This window comes from Papilio xuthus, unplaced genomic scaffold (genome assembly GCF_000836235.2).
Source record: "Papilio xuthus unplaced genomic scaffold, Pxut_1.1 DF824992.1, whole genome shotgun sequence".
Taxonomy (NCBI): Eukaryota; Metazoa; Arthropoda; class Insecta; order Lepidoptera; family Papilionidae; genus Papilio; species Papilio xuthus.
This window is the reverse complement of record NW_013533657.1, coordinates 474276-491999: the sequence shown is the minus strand read 5'-3', so window position 1 is coordinate 491999 and position 17724 is coordinate 474276. Positions and strand designations below refer to the sequence as shown.

The 17724-nt window shown below is 32.7% G+C and overlaps 1 protein-coding gene across 1 annotated transcript; it reads right to left on the bottom strand.

Annotated features, from left to right (window-relative positions):
* Positions 1 to 10571: 10571 nt before the first annotated feature.
* LOC106126641 (ommochrome-binding protein-like) lies at positions 10572 to 11620 on the bottom strand. Its single transcript, XM_013324388.1, has one exon. The coding sequence runs from the start codon at positions 11457 to 11459 to the stop codon at positions 10620 to 10622; it is 840 nt and encodes a 279-aa protein (XP_013179842.1). The 5' UTR covers positions 11460 to 11620; the 3' UTR covers positions 10572 to 10619.
* Between the last annotated feature and the right edge of the window lie 6104 nt (positions 11621 to 17724).

The window sequence follows — 17724 nt, the reverse complement described above, 5'->3', positions numbered from 1 at the left end:
ACAGATTAATTTCTCAATATAGTATTTATATTACGCACCATTCTCTAACAAATCTCGTGTACAAAACATATATGTAACATTTGTTTTTCAAACAAAAATACAGAGAGATCAGTTTAGTTACATAAAGTACTTATAATAAAGACAATTTCATTTGGTATATATAACTCTATTATATAGTCAAATGTAAGCATATATAAAACATATTAGTTAAGTAGCAGCCGTGTGAACGTCGTCTTACGACACATCACGTTATTGAGTAATAAAAACTAACTTTTACGATCATACACGAAATTGCGTCCAATTTAAAATAAAATGATGACATTTAATTAAACAAAAACGTATATACTTAGCTTAGCGTCGGTGGCTCGGTGTTCAAGCACTTGACTTGTAATCTGCACATCCTGGGTTCGAATCCCGTCATGTAACAATGTGTTTTTCGATTTTTGATTTACATATGTACATTTATCCGACGTTCTTACAGTGAAGGAAAACATCGTGATGCACCCTGCACATCTGAGAAGAAATTCAAAGATATGTGTGAAGTCAAACCAACCTGCACTTGGCTAGCGTGGTTGACTAAGGCCTAATCACTTAGTGTAGGCTCCGAGCCCATCGGTGGGGACGTATAGTGAGCTGATGATGATGATGTTTATACTTAAGACGCATTCGTTTTAACGAGAGATAGTCCGCTGTTATGTACACAGCATTATCTGTGATTTATACGAAAACCGATTTATTGTTTCCACGTTTTTAATTTTGATTACTAATTCTATTTCAATTGATTTTAAAAAGATTGTATATTAAAAAAAAATATTTGTTTAACAAATTTATTTTAATATTTCCAAAATAAAACAATTTTTAAAGATCGTAGCGTTCATAACTAAAAAAAATACAGCTTTCTCGCGCTAAAACTAGAAAAAAAAATAACTAAAATAACTAACTTAAAGTTAAAAGCTATAAAAGTTAAAATAATTAACCTTTTTGGGTAGACTCTGTGAATATGATTAATTATTTTTTAGTATTGTTTCTAATACAAAGAGAGTTGACTAACATAAGATACATTTCGTAGCTTAGCGTAGCCGCGCACGAGAGCGAAAGCGTGCCCGTGGTCCCGTCCCGATGCGTCAGAGGGCACTCCCTACGCCATTGCACCGCCCGGCGTAGGCGTGCGTAAATGCATTTCCTGACTATAAAAAAAAAAAAGCTTATCCGTAAAAGCTAACAAGCAAAAATATTATATTTATCTTCATATTTTTGTAGAAAATAAGTCGAACATTAAAAAGTAACGAAGTAAGTAACTTTAATATTTCAGAATGCAACAAAAATCATTATAAATATGAACGCGGGAATCCTTTCAGAGATGAGCACGTAATTACGTAAAAGGGTGTTTTCAAACTATCTTTTGTTTGCCTTTTAACGGACCCTTTTACTCAGATAAAGAGATTTTTTTTAATAATAATTTTTGCATTTCTTTTAAACTTGCCTAAAATATTTCTAGCAAATTAATTTTATGTTTGACTGATAATATTTTTGTTTTTATCAAACGAAAATTAAAACTTTGAATATTTAAACTTTGAGTAACATTTCATAATTTTACAGCATTTCTTGCTTTATATTATTAAACCTATTGAGGCTAATATAAATTTATATTTTTACTAGCTGCTGTCCGCAACTCGTATGACGTATGAAAAGAAAGAAAAACTTAATTAGTAGAGAATGTGATCTTCCAGACTATGTTTTATATATATGGCAAATTTCATCAAGATCCCTTGAGCCATTCTGACGATGCCTTCCAACAAACCATCCATCTAAAAAAAACAACGTAACATTTTCCATTAAAACTAGTATCTTAAAGGCAGTAAGGATTAAAATGTAATTGAATGGTAAGCAATGCACGACGCGAGTCGAGTGAGATACGTAATGCGGGACGGACGCTCGCTAACTTATTGGAAATTCCCAACGTCTGCGGCACGAGGACGTCCGCTGAATAACTTATTGCATTCCTCAAACACGTCCTTTTACTACAAAACTTAATTAACCTATCACATCGTAAAAAAAAGTAATAAAATAAAAAAAATAGACAACAATCATTTATTTGTTTAAAGGTACACATTCATTGGTCCGGACGCACCGCACGCACGGTCCGCAATGGATTTTAGTTTACTTTGTATGATTTTACATAGCGCTGTGTCCATTATCCGCGCCGCCCGCATCGTAAGACTGCGTTTATCAACAAGCAATCCGCTGCGGTCTGAGTGTGCGGTGCGTCCGGCGCGAGCCAATGAACATGTACCTTGACATATCATTGTTGTCCAAATGCTTTGATAGTATGATGAAAGTCAGAAACAGTAATAACATTTTCAAGACTGTAAAATATATGTTTATGTAGTTTATCTTATAAAACTCTACGTCTTTACTTGTCTTTTAAATATATTAAAAAAACTATGCAAATGCAAGTAAAGTTGAAAAGACATTTCATAAATAAAAGGTAAAACCACAAATAATATAGCAGGTTGAATAAACCTTTGGACTATGTAAAAGGGTCGACCTCAAATACCTTTTGAGACATCATTTACTTTGTAAGATTGCATATTTATTATGCAAGAGCTTACGATGTCATTTATACATACTTAATAACTTTATTATCCATACAATAAGCTGGTTTATAAACTCAACCTTAGGTTCTTTTCACACTATCGTTGGTTAGGTCTGTGTCCACTCATCACTAGATGCAGCTACGGTCAATGTTAAATAGGGGATTAGTGCCCTTCCTCTTACGAAGTGTAAAAACTACTACGATAATTTGCGCTATTAAAATTTATTCTAAAATTACAAAACCATAATATTAATAATCATACTTAGTATCCTATTAAATAATAAAATTTTCCAAGTCTTTAAGTCTATTCAGATTTGCATTGAGAATTTGGAATGGCGCCAGAAGTCGTAAAAATGATGACGAGGGATAATATAGCGGACTGTTCAGGACTGCACTTCGTAAATTTGATACTTCAATAGAGAAACGTACGACATTTTGTGATAAATTGCTTTCACATAACCCTTCCTTATGTAGTGTCAAGAAACATGTGGTGACACGATATATTTACTTTTAGTTTAATTTATAATAGAACTAGCTATCGAACGCGACTCCGTCTGCGCGGAATAAAAAAGCCTAATAAGTATCATATGGGTGCTTTTAAACTATGTTCTACATCTGTGATCAAATACAGCAAGATCCGTGCAGCTATTCTGGATATACCTTCAAAAAAACATCCATACTCCATCCATCCATCAATCTTCTTATTTATAATATTAGTAAGATTAACGTTTTTTTTAGTATTTGGAATTTTTTGTTTCCCTATAGATAAAGCTTAATATTTACATCTAAATTTTTAAAATATTGCATAACTACCGAGACGGCGAAAAATACCATGAAATTTCCAGCGCTGTTTGATATTATTTTTGTCCCTGATAGCAGATAGAATATCTCAGTAATTGTTACATATTTAAGTTGTAAAACATGACTGCTATAACTTTTCCAAAAATAATGAAAAGGATTTAAGCTCATAAAAGAAACTTGAAAGCTAATTCTTAAGTTAAATTTTACTACTTATTTAAAACAAAAAATAGTCAGTTATTTTTATAGATATTAATTTGTTAAATAACATTTTCAATGAAACTTCAAACTCGTGACGAAGCGGAAAGTTGATATTATAACGAGTAATTGGCGGCTACTTTTCCACAACCCAGCGAGTATTTTGCGTACACTTTATGTTAAACAAAAAAGTAGTACAAACATGTTGAGTAAAATTTTTTTGAAACGTATAAAATTATAACTCGATTATGCCGCTCCATGCCACTCGTAGCCTCTACAAACAAACCCTCAAACAGCGAAATGTTGTTTTTTTTAATGTTTTAAATTCAAATACACTCTCCTTGATTTGCAAGTCTCTATAATACATGTCTAGAACGACCGTATGGATGTCTGCAAGATCACATAGGCTACTAATAAAGTTTTTTTCTTAATTCAGTGCGAACAGAGTCGAGGGCGACAGCCAGTACTAATATAAAATTTGTCTATAATAGTAAACTGATATTGGTAATTTTTCACATAACAAAATAAAAAGGACGTAAATCCTATCACATCTCAGTGTCGAATATAAAACTTGTAGGAAATTGTTATTAAAGTTGCATGGAGAAAAGTTAAACTCCTTTAATCTCACAGTAATTAACTGCCAACCGCGATCATTTTAACTTTAATTAATATTATAAAATTAACTTGAAGTTCGTTTGTGAGGAGTCATTATGATCTCACATTTTGTATGACACTGTCCAAAACTCTACGTCGTAGCTCAATACTACTGCTACGACGTTCACTGTTGTAGCTTCAATAAGTTTAGTTAGCAAGTGTTAAAAGAAAAATCCGATTCCTATGAACCGAGTACTCTTAACTTTCATCAAAATTTTATTGGCATAATATACTCTCATGATTTCCATCAAAAGAAATGCGTTTATATAAAAGATAAAAATCTTACCGATTGTTTTCTCGATGAAATATTATTCGCCGAATTCATTAATAACATGTCAAAGTCAACCGCCTCACGAAGTTGCTGGCGTCAGTTAATTGTTGCTACGCTGCTACGTATCCAGTTTGAATGAAGATTGAAGTATTTACAAGTATCGATATTTTACTAACAAATATTACTTTTATACTCATAATTGACTGTACGTTAATTTCACTATATTATTCCTTCTCTAATAAGTCTGTTAATAATTGTGCAAAGGCAATCTTCTAAATTATTACGAAATGTTAAAGTTTCAAAAGACTTAATTTGAAATAACCCATATTTCACTATTAAAAAGAACTTTAATTTCAAACGTTTTTTTTGCGTAGTTACTCAAGAATTAAAAAGGAAACCTAATAAAAGACTCAGGAAAAATTAAACTTTTTCTTCGTACTTAAGTGATGGTTATAAATTGAAAAGGGTTGAACTTTATAAGGGTGAGTTATCGGCTACTTGTCGAACCCTCCCGCAATGTACATTTGTTGAATGATGAATGTCGAACTCTTGCCCTATATTTCTGAAATATATAAAGTGACAAACCCCAACTCAGCATATTTGATGAGTAACGTTATATTTAACATAAGGCTAAATACTTCTGTAGTATACGTTTTTTCGTAATATACGGCACATTATAGAGCGATGCCACACGACCGGTGAGACGATGGCGTAGTACTTTGTATTATCATCACTACTCATTGGCACAAAATATTTAATTCTTCAAGCGGATTTACAGAACATATAGTGAATATCCACCGTCGTAACATTATTGCTATCCTTTTTATTCTCTTTGGTTAAACAGAGATAGCAACAATCATATGCATTTGAAATTCACAGTTGGTAACTGATAATAAGATATTATCCAAGTATAAAATTAAAGTTTACTAAAGGTAACAACAGTGGTACGTTCCTGAAACTAATTTAGTTCAAAAGTAACATTCCAAACGCGTATCGTAGTATTTCTACATAAAGGCTACATTCACACCGTAGCGAGGGTTTAACATGAATATTATTTGTTGAACATTTTAAATCAGGAAAACATTACACCTTGATATTAACATCTAGCATATGAATAAAAAAGAAAACTTTAATTGTATTTTATTGTAGTTGAAAATAACAAGTCAATATTACAAATTAAAGACAAGAAAAAATCCGAAAAAAATTAATTTAACCGTAGTGTTAATTACCACATCTCTTGAGAATAACAACATTTTAAAAACCTTAATAATGCTAGTTACGGTGTGATTGAGGTGTGTCGTAGAGCGGAGTGAAGTTAGATTGGTTCTTGCAGGACACGTGTTCGATATTATCCACGCTACCTGCGCCATCTCGCGAGCGTATTTGCATCTGAAACGTGATAGAAATTGTATCGCGCGTTCTTTGCGACATACGGTATATTACATGTTTGTATACTGTATTCGAGATGTAGCTTTGATTCGTATTTCAATAGATATAAAGTTACAGGTGGACTTCTAAAGCTTGTTTTTATAAATGTTTAGGTTTTGGATATAGTATTATGTTACAAAGTTATATGTTTTATATAAAGTTAGAAATAAGCATCTTATTAAGGATGAAAAACTTTCAATCTTACTAATATTATAAATGCGCATGTTCTGATGGAAGGATAGATATTTGTTAGAAGGTATTTCCAGAATAGCTGCAAGGATATAACTGAAATTTGGCATAGATGTAGAAAATAATCTGTACGAACAGGTAAGTCAATAATTACATTTTTTTAACTCCGCGCGGATGATGTCGCGGGCGACAGCTAGTTTGATATAAATTCGTGTTTCGATAAACATAATAAAGGCATACGTTGTATTGTGTAATAGAAAAGTAATTAAACAGCGAACAATATTCAGATATTTAGATTAAAGTCAAAGGTCGTCAGAATAAATTGCGATCACGTGACCCGTATCTAAAAGTTTTGACCTCAATTGTTTTTGTATGAACCCTCGAGAGCTTTCGATGAGTGAATTTAAAACTTAGTGATAATAAACAACGAGACCTTTAATTGTTATTAAATGTTAGGCTGATTTAAAGCACACAATAACTTATATTTTTATAAGGTGGCAGACCACTACCATTATATATCCACAGTTGCAGATGCGTTGCCAATCCTTAATTGACAAAGGAGGAGACGCACAGAAAGAGAATGTTTTCCTTTCCTATGCTTCCCCTGCTTCATCAAATCCCCGACACTAAAATACTACTACCAAACACGCCTTAATCTATTTGCATGTAGCACCACTAAACAATGGTCATTCGTGCAATTTGCACCGCAAACTGAACGCTTACAATCGCTAACTGAATTCCGCTCTCCACCACAAACGATTCATCAATAACTAACTCAGGCACGAACGATTCAGTAATCATTTCTCATTACGCTTTATTATCGAACTGCATTTACTCTTCTATTCTCATCGTAATTTCATCATCAGTTCGTCATTTTATCATCATTAAAGATGATTTGAATCAAGCTTATCACGACAGATAGAGATGTATGGACGATAAGTACAGTCAGCTATAGAAATATGTATAATATATGTTTACAAACCTTTAAAAACTTGTACTCAGTTTCGGTTTCAAAAATATGTGTGCACACATCCGTTCATATTCTTCCGACTATTAATATACGAAAACGCATTTTTTAGATCGTATGCGTATAATAGGTTATTTATTTATTAATGCAGCTGACTGTACATTTTGTGCCGATAATACGTACGACAGAAAGTTGACGAACTACCTAATTAACCTTCATAAGTGTAAAAATAGAGAAAAAGTTTCGTTTTCATTACGTTTTCTAGCATGTAAATGTAGACCGTGGCGTATTACAAAACTTTCCAGCGCATTACACTGTTAGCCAGCTAAACCTGTTCTAGTACACAATATGGTGAGAGGGTCCGTGAGATCGTCCGCACGTCGGGGATTATCTCTCACGTGCGCACACAACGCTGTTAATTTTCACGTTTTATTTGCAAATTATAATGCCGTGTGTTTTCAGTCATCATTGATATAACTTTGCTGATTTATAAATTGGCACTAAAGACGTCCCTTAGTGTCATATTGTAAGATATCCACAAAACGGGATTGCTTAAATAATGCTTTAGCTACTCTGAATACTCTAAGAATAAGTGGCTAGACAATTTAGCTTAATAATATTGTAAATTCGAATGGTTGGATGTATGGATTTATGTTTGTTAGAAGGTATCTCCAGACCGGCAGCATGGATTTCTATGAAATTTTATTACTGATATAGATCTGGTAGAATACATAGGCTACCTATGTTCTCGGAAAGGTACCTGAACTTTGTTTCGGCTAATAACTACGATTAGAAATTACTAGAATTGGATTTATACTTGAAATGAATGACATAACAATTTGTTAGTTATATTTGCGATGTATTTGTTTAGCTTTGAGTAGCACTTAACAAATTATTCGCGCTTGATTAAATTTGAAGCTTAGTGCATGCAGCGGGCAGTGGCGGCTTCCGGCGGACACAATACGATTACTTGCATTGTGACCGGACGAAGCCAGCCGGCCGCGAGCCGTTCACACGGTTAATTGAACTTCATACTATCGGATAACAAATGAACAGTAAATTTAAACTTTTTAACGATTATTTTAAGGTTTAAATTTGAATAGGAATTTCTCAGTGATATTCAATAACATCGGGATACAAAAGGAATTGAGTCATTCAATACTGAAAAATGGTTGATGGAAAATAATGAACTTCGGTTAGATTATTTTTTACGAAAAGAAAAATAATGACTTTGGCAATATGTAATTTAAATTTGTTTTGCTTAAATCATAATAAATAGTACAATTATAGTTATTAGGAGAGGTGACCTGGTCTCGGTAGGCGGTAAGGCTCTGCTGCGATACACTAGAGTTATTTCCATACTAACTGTCGCCCGCGACTCCGGCCACACGCATTAAAACAAACTTAACTAATAGCCTATGTGTTCTTTCAGACTATGTTCTATATCTATGACAAATTTCAGTGAGATCCATTCAGCTATTCCTGAGATACCTTATAACAAACATCCATCCACACATTCGCATAATATTAGTAATAGTAACTGCAGCCGCGGGATAATGATAGCAAGTAATATAATAATGGGATAAACGTAAAATCATTTGTAGAGCATGTAAATAAGATTATACTACGGATAAATTTCCATTTAATTAAACATGAAAACAAACATTGTTTTAAAAACAAACATTTGGCGATATTTGCTTTGCGGCAACACTTATCTTCCTGAACGGGGTTAAATCACGTATTTCGCGATGAATATTTATTATACCTATGTATGAAATATTTGTTTAATACGAGCCTTTACTTTTAGATTCACACTTGTGTTGTACTTTTATCTGGATCCTTTTAGTATTTAACTGTTTTCACTGTCTATATATCTAAAGCAAAAACAATTTGTTTTTCAGTTTATTCAAACATAATGAAAGGGATTTTAAAATGATTTATATTAATTTATTTAGTTTATGATTACGTATTTATTTTAGAACATAAATATTTAATGTTTATTTCTCTCCCAATTAGGGTTACCGGTAGGCATGAGGCCGGTCGTAAAAAAAATCGAAACCTTAAGATTCATAAAGCCAAAACGCTGCGACATAAGGCCAAGGTGATGATGACTCATCGGCTTATGAGAGGCTACTTAAGGTCAAGTTTTACCTTTATCAATTCGAAAGTGTAATTTGTTATCTCAACCTATACTCACATGTTCGTTTAACCAGTGTCCAAACCTTCAGCACTACAATTAAATGTGCGAAAATTAAAATAAATTCTCGTGGAATAGTAATAAATTTAGAAATTGTAATGAGCCAATTAGCTAGCTGTCAGATTTGAAACCGCGCTGCGACACCAGTGACATCTAGCTTTGCTAATTTGTTAGCTGAGAGAAAACTTTAATGCATACTAATTGCACAAATAGATTTCTTTTATTATATATCATATTATTTGATTAAATATCAGGCAAATGATATAAATCAACTTTACTTTTTTCTGTAATTATATGTAGAGATGCTAAATTATCAATAAAGAAAGCAATATTCAATGTTATTCGAGTTTAGTCAAAAGAAAATAGCAATATTTCTTAATTAAATCTTTATATAAATAGTTTACAATCTTGAAGAGGTCGCTGTCAATTCCAGCTTAAAAATATTTTTCTCTAGTTAATATAAAAACACTTTTCAGAAATCTATTTTAATAAAAACATCAATGGTCAAATAGATTTTTCAATATGCAAACTTCAATTAGGTTTAGTGTCTTTGATATTATTTATGAAATGCCTAGAACTTTTAAATAGCAATAACAATTTTCAACAAATATTTTGTACATGATTCATACGATTGTGTCACAATCATTTGTTTTTTTTAATTCGTTTTGACGTAGAGGAACTTGAATGAAAGCTAAACTTAAATAAAACAACACTTTTCTGTTTTCACAACTATATTTTCTTATTGCTACAAGATAATGAAGAAACTACGATATGAACACACCACAGCTGATATATGGCTAGAAAAACAATAATGCAGTTATTGTACAAATTAACAAACAACACAAAACAAACAGCTTAGAATCATTTCTTTCCATAAGGAAATTGGCTGAATTACATATAGTCGTATCAACAAACTTAAGATGACGTAAATTGGAGAAAATCTGGGGGCTTATATCGACTTTATAATTTTCTGTTAAGAAAGAAAACTTTCGAAACATATTTAACGTCTTATTGGTCGTCAAGTATAAGTTTTTGCTTGCAAGTTTCTTAGTAACTTTTACGCCCGATAGAGGCGCTGCACAAATTTCGCACGATTTGACAATATGAAATTCAGCGAGATTCCCTTCAAAATGTTTCATGCTTGAGTTTCACATAAACTTTACTTTACTAAAGATAGAAGCACTTTATTCTAGCAATATAAAATATCGTTAACGTTTTTAATATACAGAATTTATAAATATATAGATTTTATGATAACATGATTTTAAAAGGTTTTTACATTGAAGTATTAAAATTATTTACTAACTTGCACTTAATTGTTTTACAGTTTAAGGTAACTATTAGATATAGGCAATAGTCGTACTATCTCGTGAGAATCTGAATAAATTAAATTATTATCTTTATCAAACGTCATTCCCAACACACCGGGGATGTTAACAATTTTCTTCACCTTTTGAATCATCTTACTTATAACAAATATTTCATTTTCACTGCACAAATACACATGACCTTTATTATTAGCTGCCATCCCGAGGAAGCGAGGACTGTCTCTCAGTAGGATAATATCACTCTGACCATTTTTGATTCCAAACAAACCGGTGCCATTGATGAAAAAAATGTTATCATCATTATCAAAGACAAATTGATTTACAGTGACATTCATGAGAGGTGTAACCGGCTTCACCAACCTGTCATGGTAACAGTAAGCATTGAGACTAGGGAATCTAATAAAATAGATTATTTTCTTGAAAAACAACCACCATATATCCAAATTCTTCACAGCTAAACGCTTTAGAGTTTGTTGTGCAGGATTATACTTGTAAATACCGTTACTTCCACCGAAATACATTTCTCCAATCAAGGGATCGTTAGTAACAGCGAAGGCATCTTTAACACCTTTAAGTACAGTCACCTTCTTCGATTCTATCTGAACTGCTGCAGGAATATATTCTCCTTGTCCGGAATCAAAACTGAAGTATACAGTATTTGTGTTTTTATTAACAGCCAGCTGGTTAGGACTGTGACTTATTGATACTAAAGTCTCTCTAATATAACACTGTTTTAACAAATCGTCTGTTACCAAATCACAAACTTTGCCTAAATTTTTCGAACACTCCACTGTTGTAAATATCATGAAAGATAATAAAAGATTTTTATCCATTCTCGAACAATCTTTAGGCTTTAAATCTGTTTTTTTTTTTAATATTATGCCATTTTATTTTTATGAGATTATTAATGTAAGACTAATTTACTATTTAGGTGGATCTTTTTAAACGCGAAATGCACTGAATCAAAGAGAAACGTTCAGAGTCATTGGTTGTAAAAAACTGAACGAACCGTTCGCAGCAGTGCCTTGCTGATCAATGACACGGTAAACAATGAGAATAAACAAAGGTATTTTGGAATCGACCATTGTCAGCGCTCGATGTCTGACAGATTTGTTTGTAATCAATCAATGGATGGTGATATTAATTGCGATTGTTTTCTTATATCACTTTTGAGTCAATATTCAATAAACATTGAAGTTATTTTTACAGAACAAGCGAATGAGTGATACTGATGACGTTGGAACGTAAATAAAAACGTAACCGTAAGTTATATCAACATGAATTGAACTATTTACCATATACCATATCTTTTATATATCTTTATCTACTACTAAAACAAATGCATAGTTCTCCACAAAGAGCAACCCAGTAGACCATTTACATTCTAAAACGCAAACAACTGCACAGAATAAACCTGTGATGTTTCTGACCCGGAGTGCTAGCTAATTAACAGTGGTAGACACTAGCAATATTAACATGTTGCACGAATTGGCCGACTTAACCAGTACAATACTACGACCACACAGAAATCAAGCGTTTAGTGGACGCAATTACGCGTTTCTTCTGAAAAATTCGGGTTTCACACCCTTTTCTTAGGTACAAATTGGAAGGGGAAAATATTCTCTTTTTGTGCATCCCCTTCTCTGTCGTTTAGGCAACGCATTTACAATTGCTAATATTTAAAATTAGCGGTCGATTTACCATTTCGGCGAATTCAAGAAGTTCGTTTGCAACTTGATATTATAAAAACAATATTGTTACAACAAACACCAGTAAAAAAATATGTAAGTATTAAAAATGCAAATGTTTAAAAACTGTTATCCTGAACGATAAAAAAGAATCCAATCTCATCAAGAGATCTGCAGAGTCTGCTTTGAACAGTGTTAATATGTATTCTGAAGTAATTGGAAGCATTCATTCGCTGGGTGGAATAAAGCCGAGCTGCAGATTCAAACCGCGTCTCCGTCGTCGCCCGTCGGTCGCAGATAACTAGATAAACGGCGTTTAATTGAGTTTTCTGGTATTTGTGGACGATAAACGATGGTAAATCGTTTTACTCGAAGTGATGTCGTAATTAAATCATACTTTTTATTATAACGAAGAGCTCAGAATGCATCAAATTATTATATATAAACTATTTTTTGTTAATTATCGTTTTGAATGTGTTCAATGAATAGCATATTTTTGCATCGTTTTTAGAAAAACTTTTGAAGATTTAAATATTAAGCCTTATCTAAATAAATGTGTTCGTTATCAGGTGTATTAAATTTTGTCATTACAGAACGATCGGATCGAGCTTTGGTTTTCAAGTGAAACATTAAAATTTGGTAAAATAATAATTTTTTTTGGTGAAGAGGCACAACAGATTTGACCTAAATTGCTTTTGGAATAGACAAAATTGTCTAAAATAAAATTATATACGTGAATGGATTGATTATTTTTATTAAATGTGCATTATTGTTTAAATGGTGATCGATTAACTTTACTTTATTTTATTCAAATTAGTAAAAAAGATTGTGTAATATAGACCGTAAGTGACTAATGATTCAAACAGTTAACACTAAAGGGATTATTAAAATCATGACATTATCGTGATCGGAAATTACTTTGAAATTTGGTATTCATTAATCGGTGTACCTCGTTAAAGCTCCGCCATTAATTAGTGGTCTGAATTGGAATCCGACAACGAACACAGCATTAACTATGTACAAACAGCGCAGACTATTTCCATTGCCACTGATTTGCCTCTGTCAATTGTGGGTATATTTAACTAGCTGTCGCCCACGATTCCTTTTGCACGAAATTAAAAGACAACATGATTAGAAGCGTGTGTTCTTCCAGACTATGTTCTATATCTATGCCAAATTTCAGCGAGATCCATGTACCTGTACTTGAGATTACCATTCGCATTTATAATATTAGTAAGATAGCATCGCACTAGCAAAGCTTAGTCCGAAGAACTTCTCTGTCCCAGTGAGGCAGGTGCGATTATCGGGTCGCTTCTATCAGAATGTACGTAAAACTTGTTTAACTAGAGAATTCATTACGCAAGACAGCTACAATTCAACAAAGATTTTGTATCCAGCAGTAACCGCTAGGAGAGTGCTAAAGAACTATTGCAATTTAGTTTTCACCAGGTCAGATAAATTTGTCGTGCTATTCCATCAAAGGTGCTTAAAAAGAGGGTGGTCGACTTCGAGTCAACATTTCGCAAGAAAAGCTAGCGTTACCGTTAACGTGACTGCTATCCATAAAGAAACGGAATCTAAAGAGTAGTAGATTAAAAATCTACCATCGAATACCAAAAACAGAATATCACTACAACAACAGAGTATAAATACTGAGAAATATGTTCACGTTTGATAATTAAGTGCAGCAAATTAGCCGCTTCAGAAAAGAAGCACGTTTTGTGTTTAAATTGCAGTCTGATGGATCACGGCTCCTGTCTGCGAACGGGGAAACATAAATTTACATTTCATTTAATCTCTTAAATGCTCGTTAATGAACCTCCCTTCAAAATGAGTCAGCGCAGACAATCCGTAGATTTGTTTATATATTGCTACTTTATAATGAATTATTATTAAAAACAAAGCTAATATAAATACGCTAAGTAATAGCAAGTTTGAAATAAGTGTAAGTTGTTATTTGGACATCAATGCAAAAAATAACATCACATTTTCCAATATTAGGTTACCATAGAGTACGTCAAAAGCATGCAATATTTGATCGCTTAAAAGCCTCGCATCAAATTTACAATTACATAAAGTAAATATTCAATAACATTTAGTAAATGAAAACTGCGTTTCCGTGAAATACATTAAATTTTACATCGCCAATTTTATTCGAACTCAATTGGATTGGACATTCATTTGTTTTATAAAAATACATTTTTAAAAAGTTACTTTTTCAATGTCACTTTTAAACAGTACAGTTTCCTACCAACAAGCCACAGGGGAATACAATTGAGTACAACATACAGTACGTTAAATTTAAATCTAAAAAACATTTCTCAGTCCTTTAGTTTCTAAAAAGTTCCCTTCTATCTTCCTTAGCAATATTAAAATATAAATATCAAGCGTTGAACAAAAGGCCTTCATAAATACATTACTTGTCTCCACTTCAGGACTCCTCCATCATTAGGGCGTCTGTACACGAACGGATTCAAGCAGTCAACAGCAGCTTTAAGTCATCAGAGCATTTTTATAGACGTCAGCAAACTGCGGTCTACTTCAAGATGACCTTGAGCAGCCTTTAATCGCTCTAATTAGTTTCTTATAGATTATTGTATCTTACCAGTCTTTCTGATCTTATAAATGCGATAATTTAAATGGGTGTATGTTTATTAAAACAAATCCAGAACAGCTCAACTGACCGCGATGAAATTTGGCACAGATGTAGAACCTGGCAGAAGTCGTAGGCTACTATTTTTTTTTGCCGGACATAGTCTAGTACTTGACTTGACTCATCTGATGTCAAATATATGGTAATATTGACTGTAACTTTAAAGGCCCCTACGACTACTTTTAGTTTCTATATGTTGTGTATAATCTTTTCAATTAGGGGTAAAAGCGCAGTTGTCGGCGCGGGCTGTGCGGTGGTGAGGTGCGATCGATACGTGACGCTCTATTGAATTCAATGCTATTGTGGCCGCGACGCGACACGCTACACGACAAATAAATAAAATGCTATTTTTACTCTCGAACTATCTCTACGGCTTTCAACAGAATAATATGTTTGGTTAAATATTTTATGAACAAATTTAATTAAATTATAGATTATATAGATTTTTATATTACAAATATTATAATATAAATGCGAATGTTTGGATGGATCTCGCTGAAATATGGCATACATTTAGAACATATTCTGGAAGAACTAATAGGGTACTATTTTCTTTTAATTTCGCGCAGACAGAGTCGCCGGTGACATCTAGTGTGTATATAAATGAACAAATTTTAATCTATTTGAAAGTTAATTTAATATCTAGATAAACTGGTATTCAAAAATGAGGAACTGAAGTTCCTTATTTTCAACTTCAAATGAAGATGGAAACTCCTAATGATTTCTGAGAATACATTTAAGTTTGTCGTTCAAATTAAATGTTATTCAGTTTAAAGAGAGATGAAATTCATTTTATTTGTGAATTACTTTCATATTGTTTCCGAGAAACGGATTTCTCGCGAACCTTCTGTTTTGTACAGTGTAAAAACTTTTTATAAGCACTAGGTTTAATTTCGAATTAAGTTGCGAACTGTTGACATTACTGTAAAATATTTTATATATTATTTATTATCTTGTTTTTATAAACGAATGAGTTTCTTAAATAATTAAAAGTTTCGTGAGACATTATAATAAACTGATATAAAAACGGGTAAACACTCACGTATATTCTAGTTAGTTTCGAGCCCATCGGGGGCCCTTCATGAGAATGAGTGGTACTGGTATTATTTCGCGAACGCGGCCCGTCGCTCACTCACCACTGACCCCGATGAAGGGTCCCCGATTGGCTCGAAACTAGTCGGTGCCGCCACCGGACGAATATACGTGAGTGTTTAGCCGTTTTTATATCAGTTTAAATAAGTTTCTGTTAATTAGAAAGATTTGTTGGATTACTAGTATGACTTCTATTAATATTAATTATAAATCTGAATGTTTATATGGACGGATGGATGGATCTCCTCATCATATCTCCAGAACTGACATCACTAAATTTTGGCATAGATTTAGAACATAGTCTGGAAGAACACATATGCTACTAATTACGATTTTTTTTTATTCTGTGCCGACGAAGTTGCGGGCGACAGCTAGTATATCATACATTGTAAACAAAAATATTTGAATTTGAAGTCGTGCGTGAGTTTGTTTGCTAAGCTTTTAACCTTGTAACCTAGAAAATTATGTACGGAAATTATTTTGCTTTATGTTAAAAAGTATCTTTTGGTTATCGCTTTACAGAATTTTGTTTATAGAAAAGTTTCTATATAATACAATATTTCTTAATCAATATAATTATAACACACCCTTATAATTTGAATTTGGACACACAAATGGATTTCGCCTTTTTAAAACCAACAACAACAACCAACCCGCACTTGGCCAGCGTGGTTGACTATGGCCTAATCACCCTTAACTTAGGGTAGGCTCCGAGCTCAGTGGGGACGTATAGTGAGCTGATGATGATGAAAAGAGTACGTATTATGTTTTAAAAACTTAAAATAAATAATTCAGTAATTTATTCAAACAAAATGTATAACATGAATCATACTTTTCAAGCTATATAGTGTAAAAGACATCACACGCGCGGCAAATGTAAATTCGCTTGACCGCTCGCATCTCAATGTTATTACAGCTTCCTATTCTGGTTCAAAGTTATTCGAAAATCTAATTGTAACATTTCAAAAGCGATGCAGTTAAAGATAAACTTTTTAATCACAGTAGAAACGTTACAATTTTGATTTGAGTAAAACCTAATACTAAAGAAAATTTATGTGATAGTAGCAATTGCCCGCGACTTGTTCGCCTTAAATTAAAAAAAATAGTAATAAATATAAGCACATGTCACCGGGGGATAGTGTAGCTTTCCAGCAATGAGAGATTTTTGCAAATCGGTTTAGGATTTTCTGAGTATATTCAAAGCAAACCAAAAAAACAATCTTGCCTATTTATAATCTTAATATAAATTAATCACTTCGCTCAATCAATCGTTTCGTTATTAATTAAGCCCAATATTTTTGAAAAATCTCCATCGAATATAATTAGTCACTATGTGTCAATGTGATTTAAGGGTTAATATTATATTTTGTTGGATAATAAAATACATGAGGAAAATTAGTTTTACGACCAGAAATGTATTTGAAGATATCAGAATATGACTGCAGCGAACGCTGGGTCGACTTACAAATTCTGTGGCAGTCCTTTTGCCTGGGTTTTGGTAAAGATCAAAGAGAATATAAACTTATACGAAGTAAAATTTTCTGTGACTATTTGAGAAAGTTTCGCATAAAATTTATATTGCTCTGTATATTATATTTCAATATAATATAATTTGTATTTAATACTAGCTGTAGCCCGCGACTCCGTCCGCGCGAAAGTAGCCTA

Coding starts and splice junctions, on each gene's coding strand:
- LOC106126641 (XM_013324388.1), bottom strand. CDS start 11,459: ATGGATAAAAATCTTTTATTATCTTTCATGATATTTACAACAGTGGAG.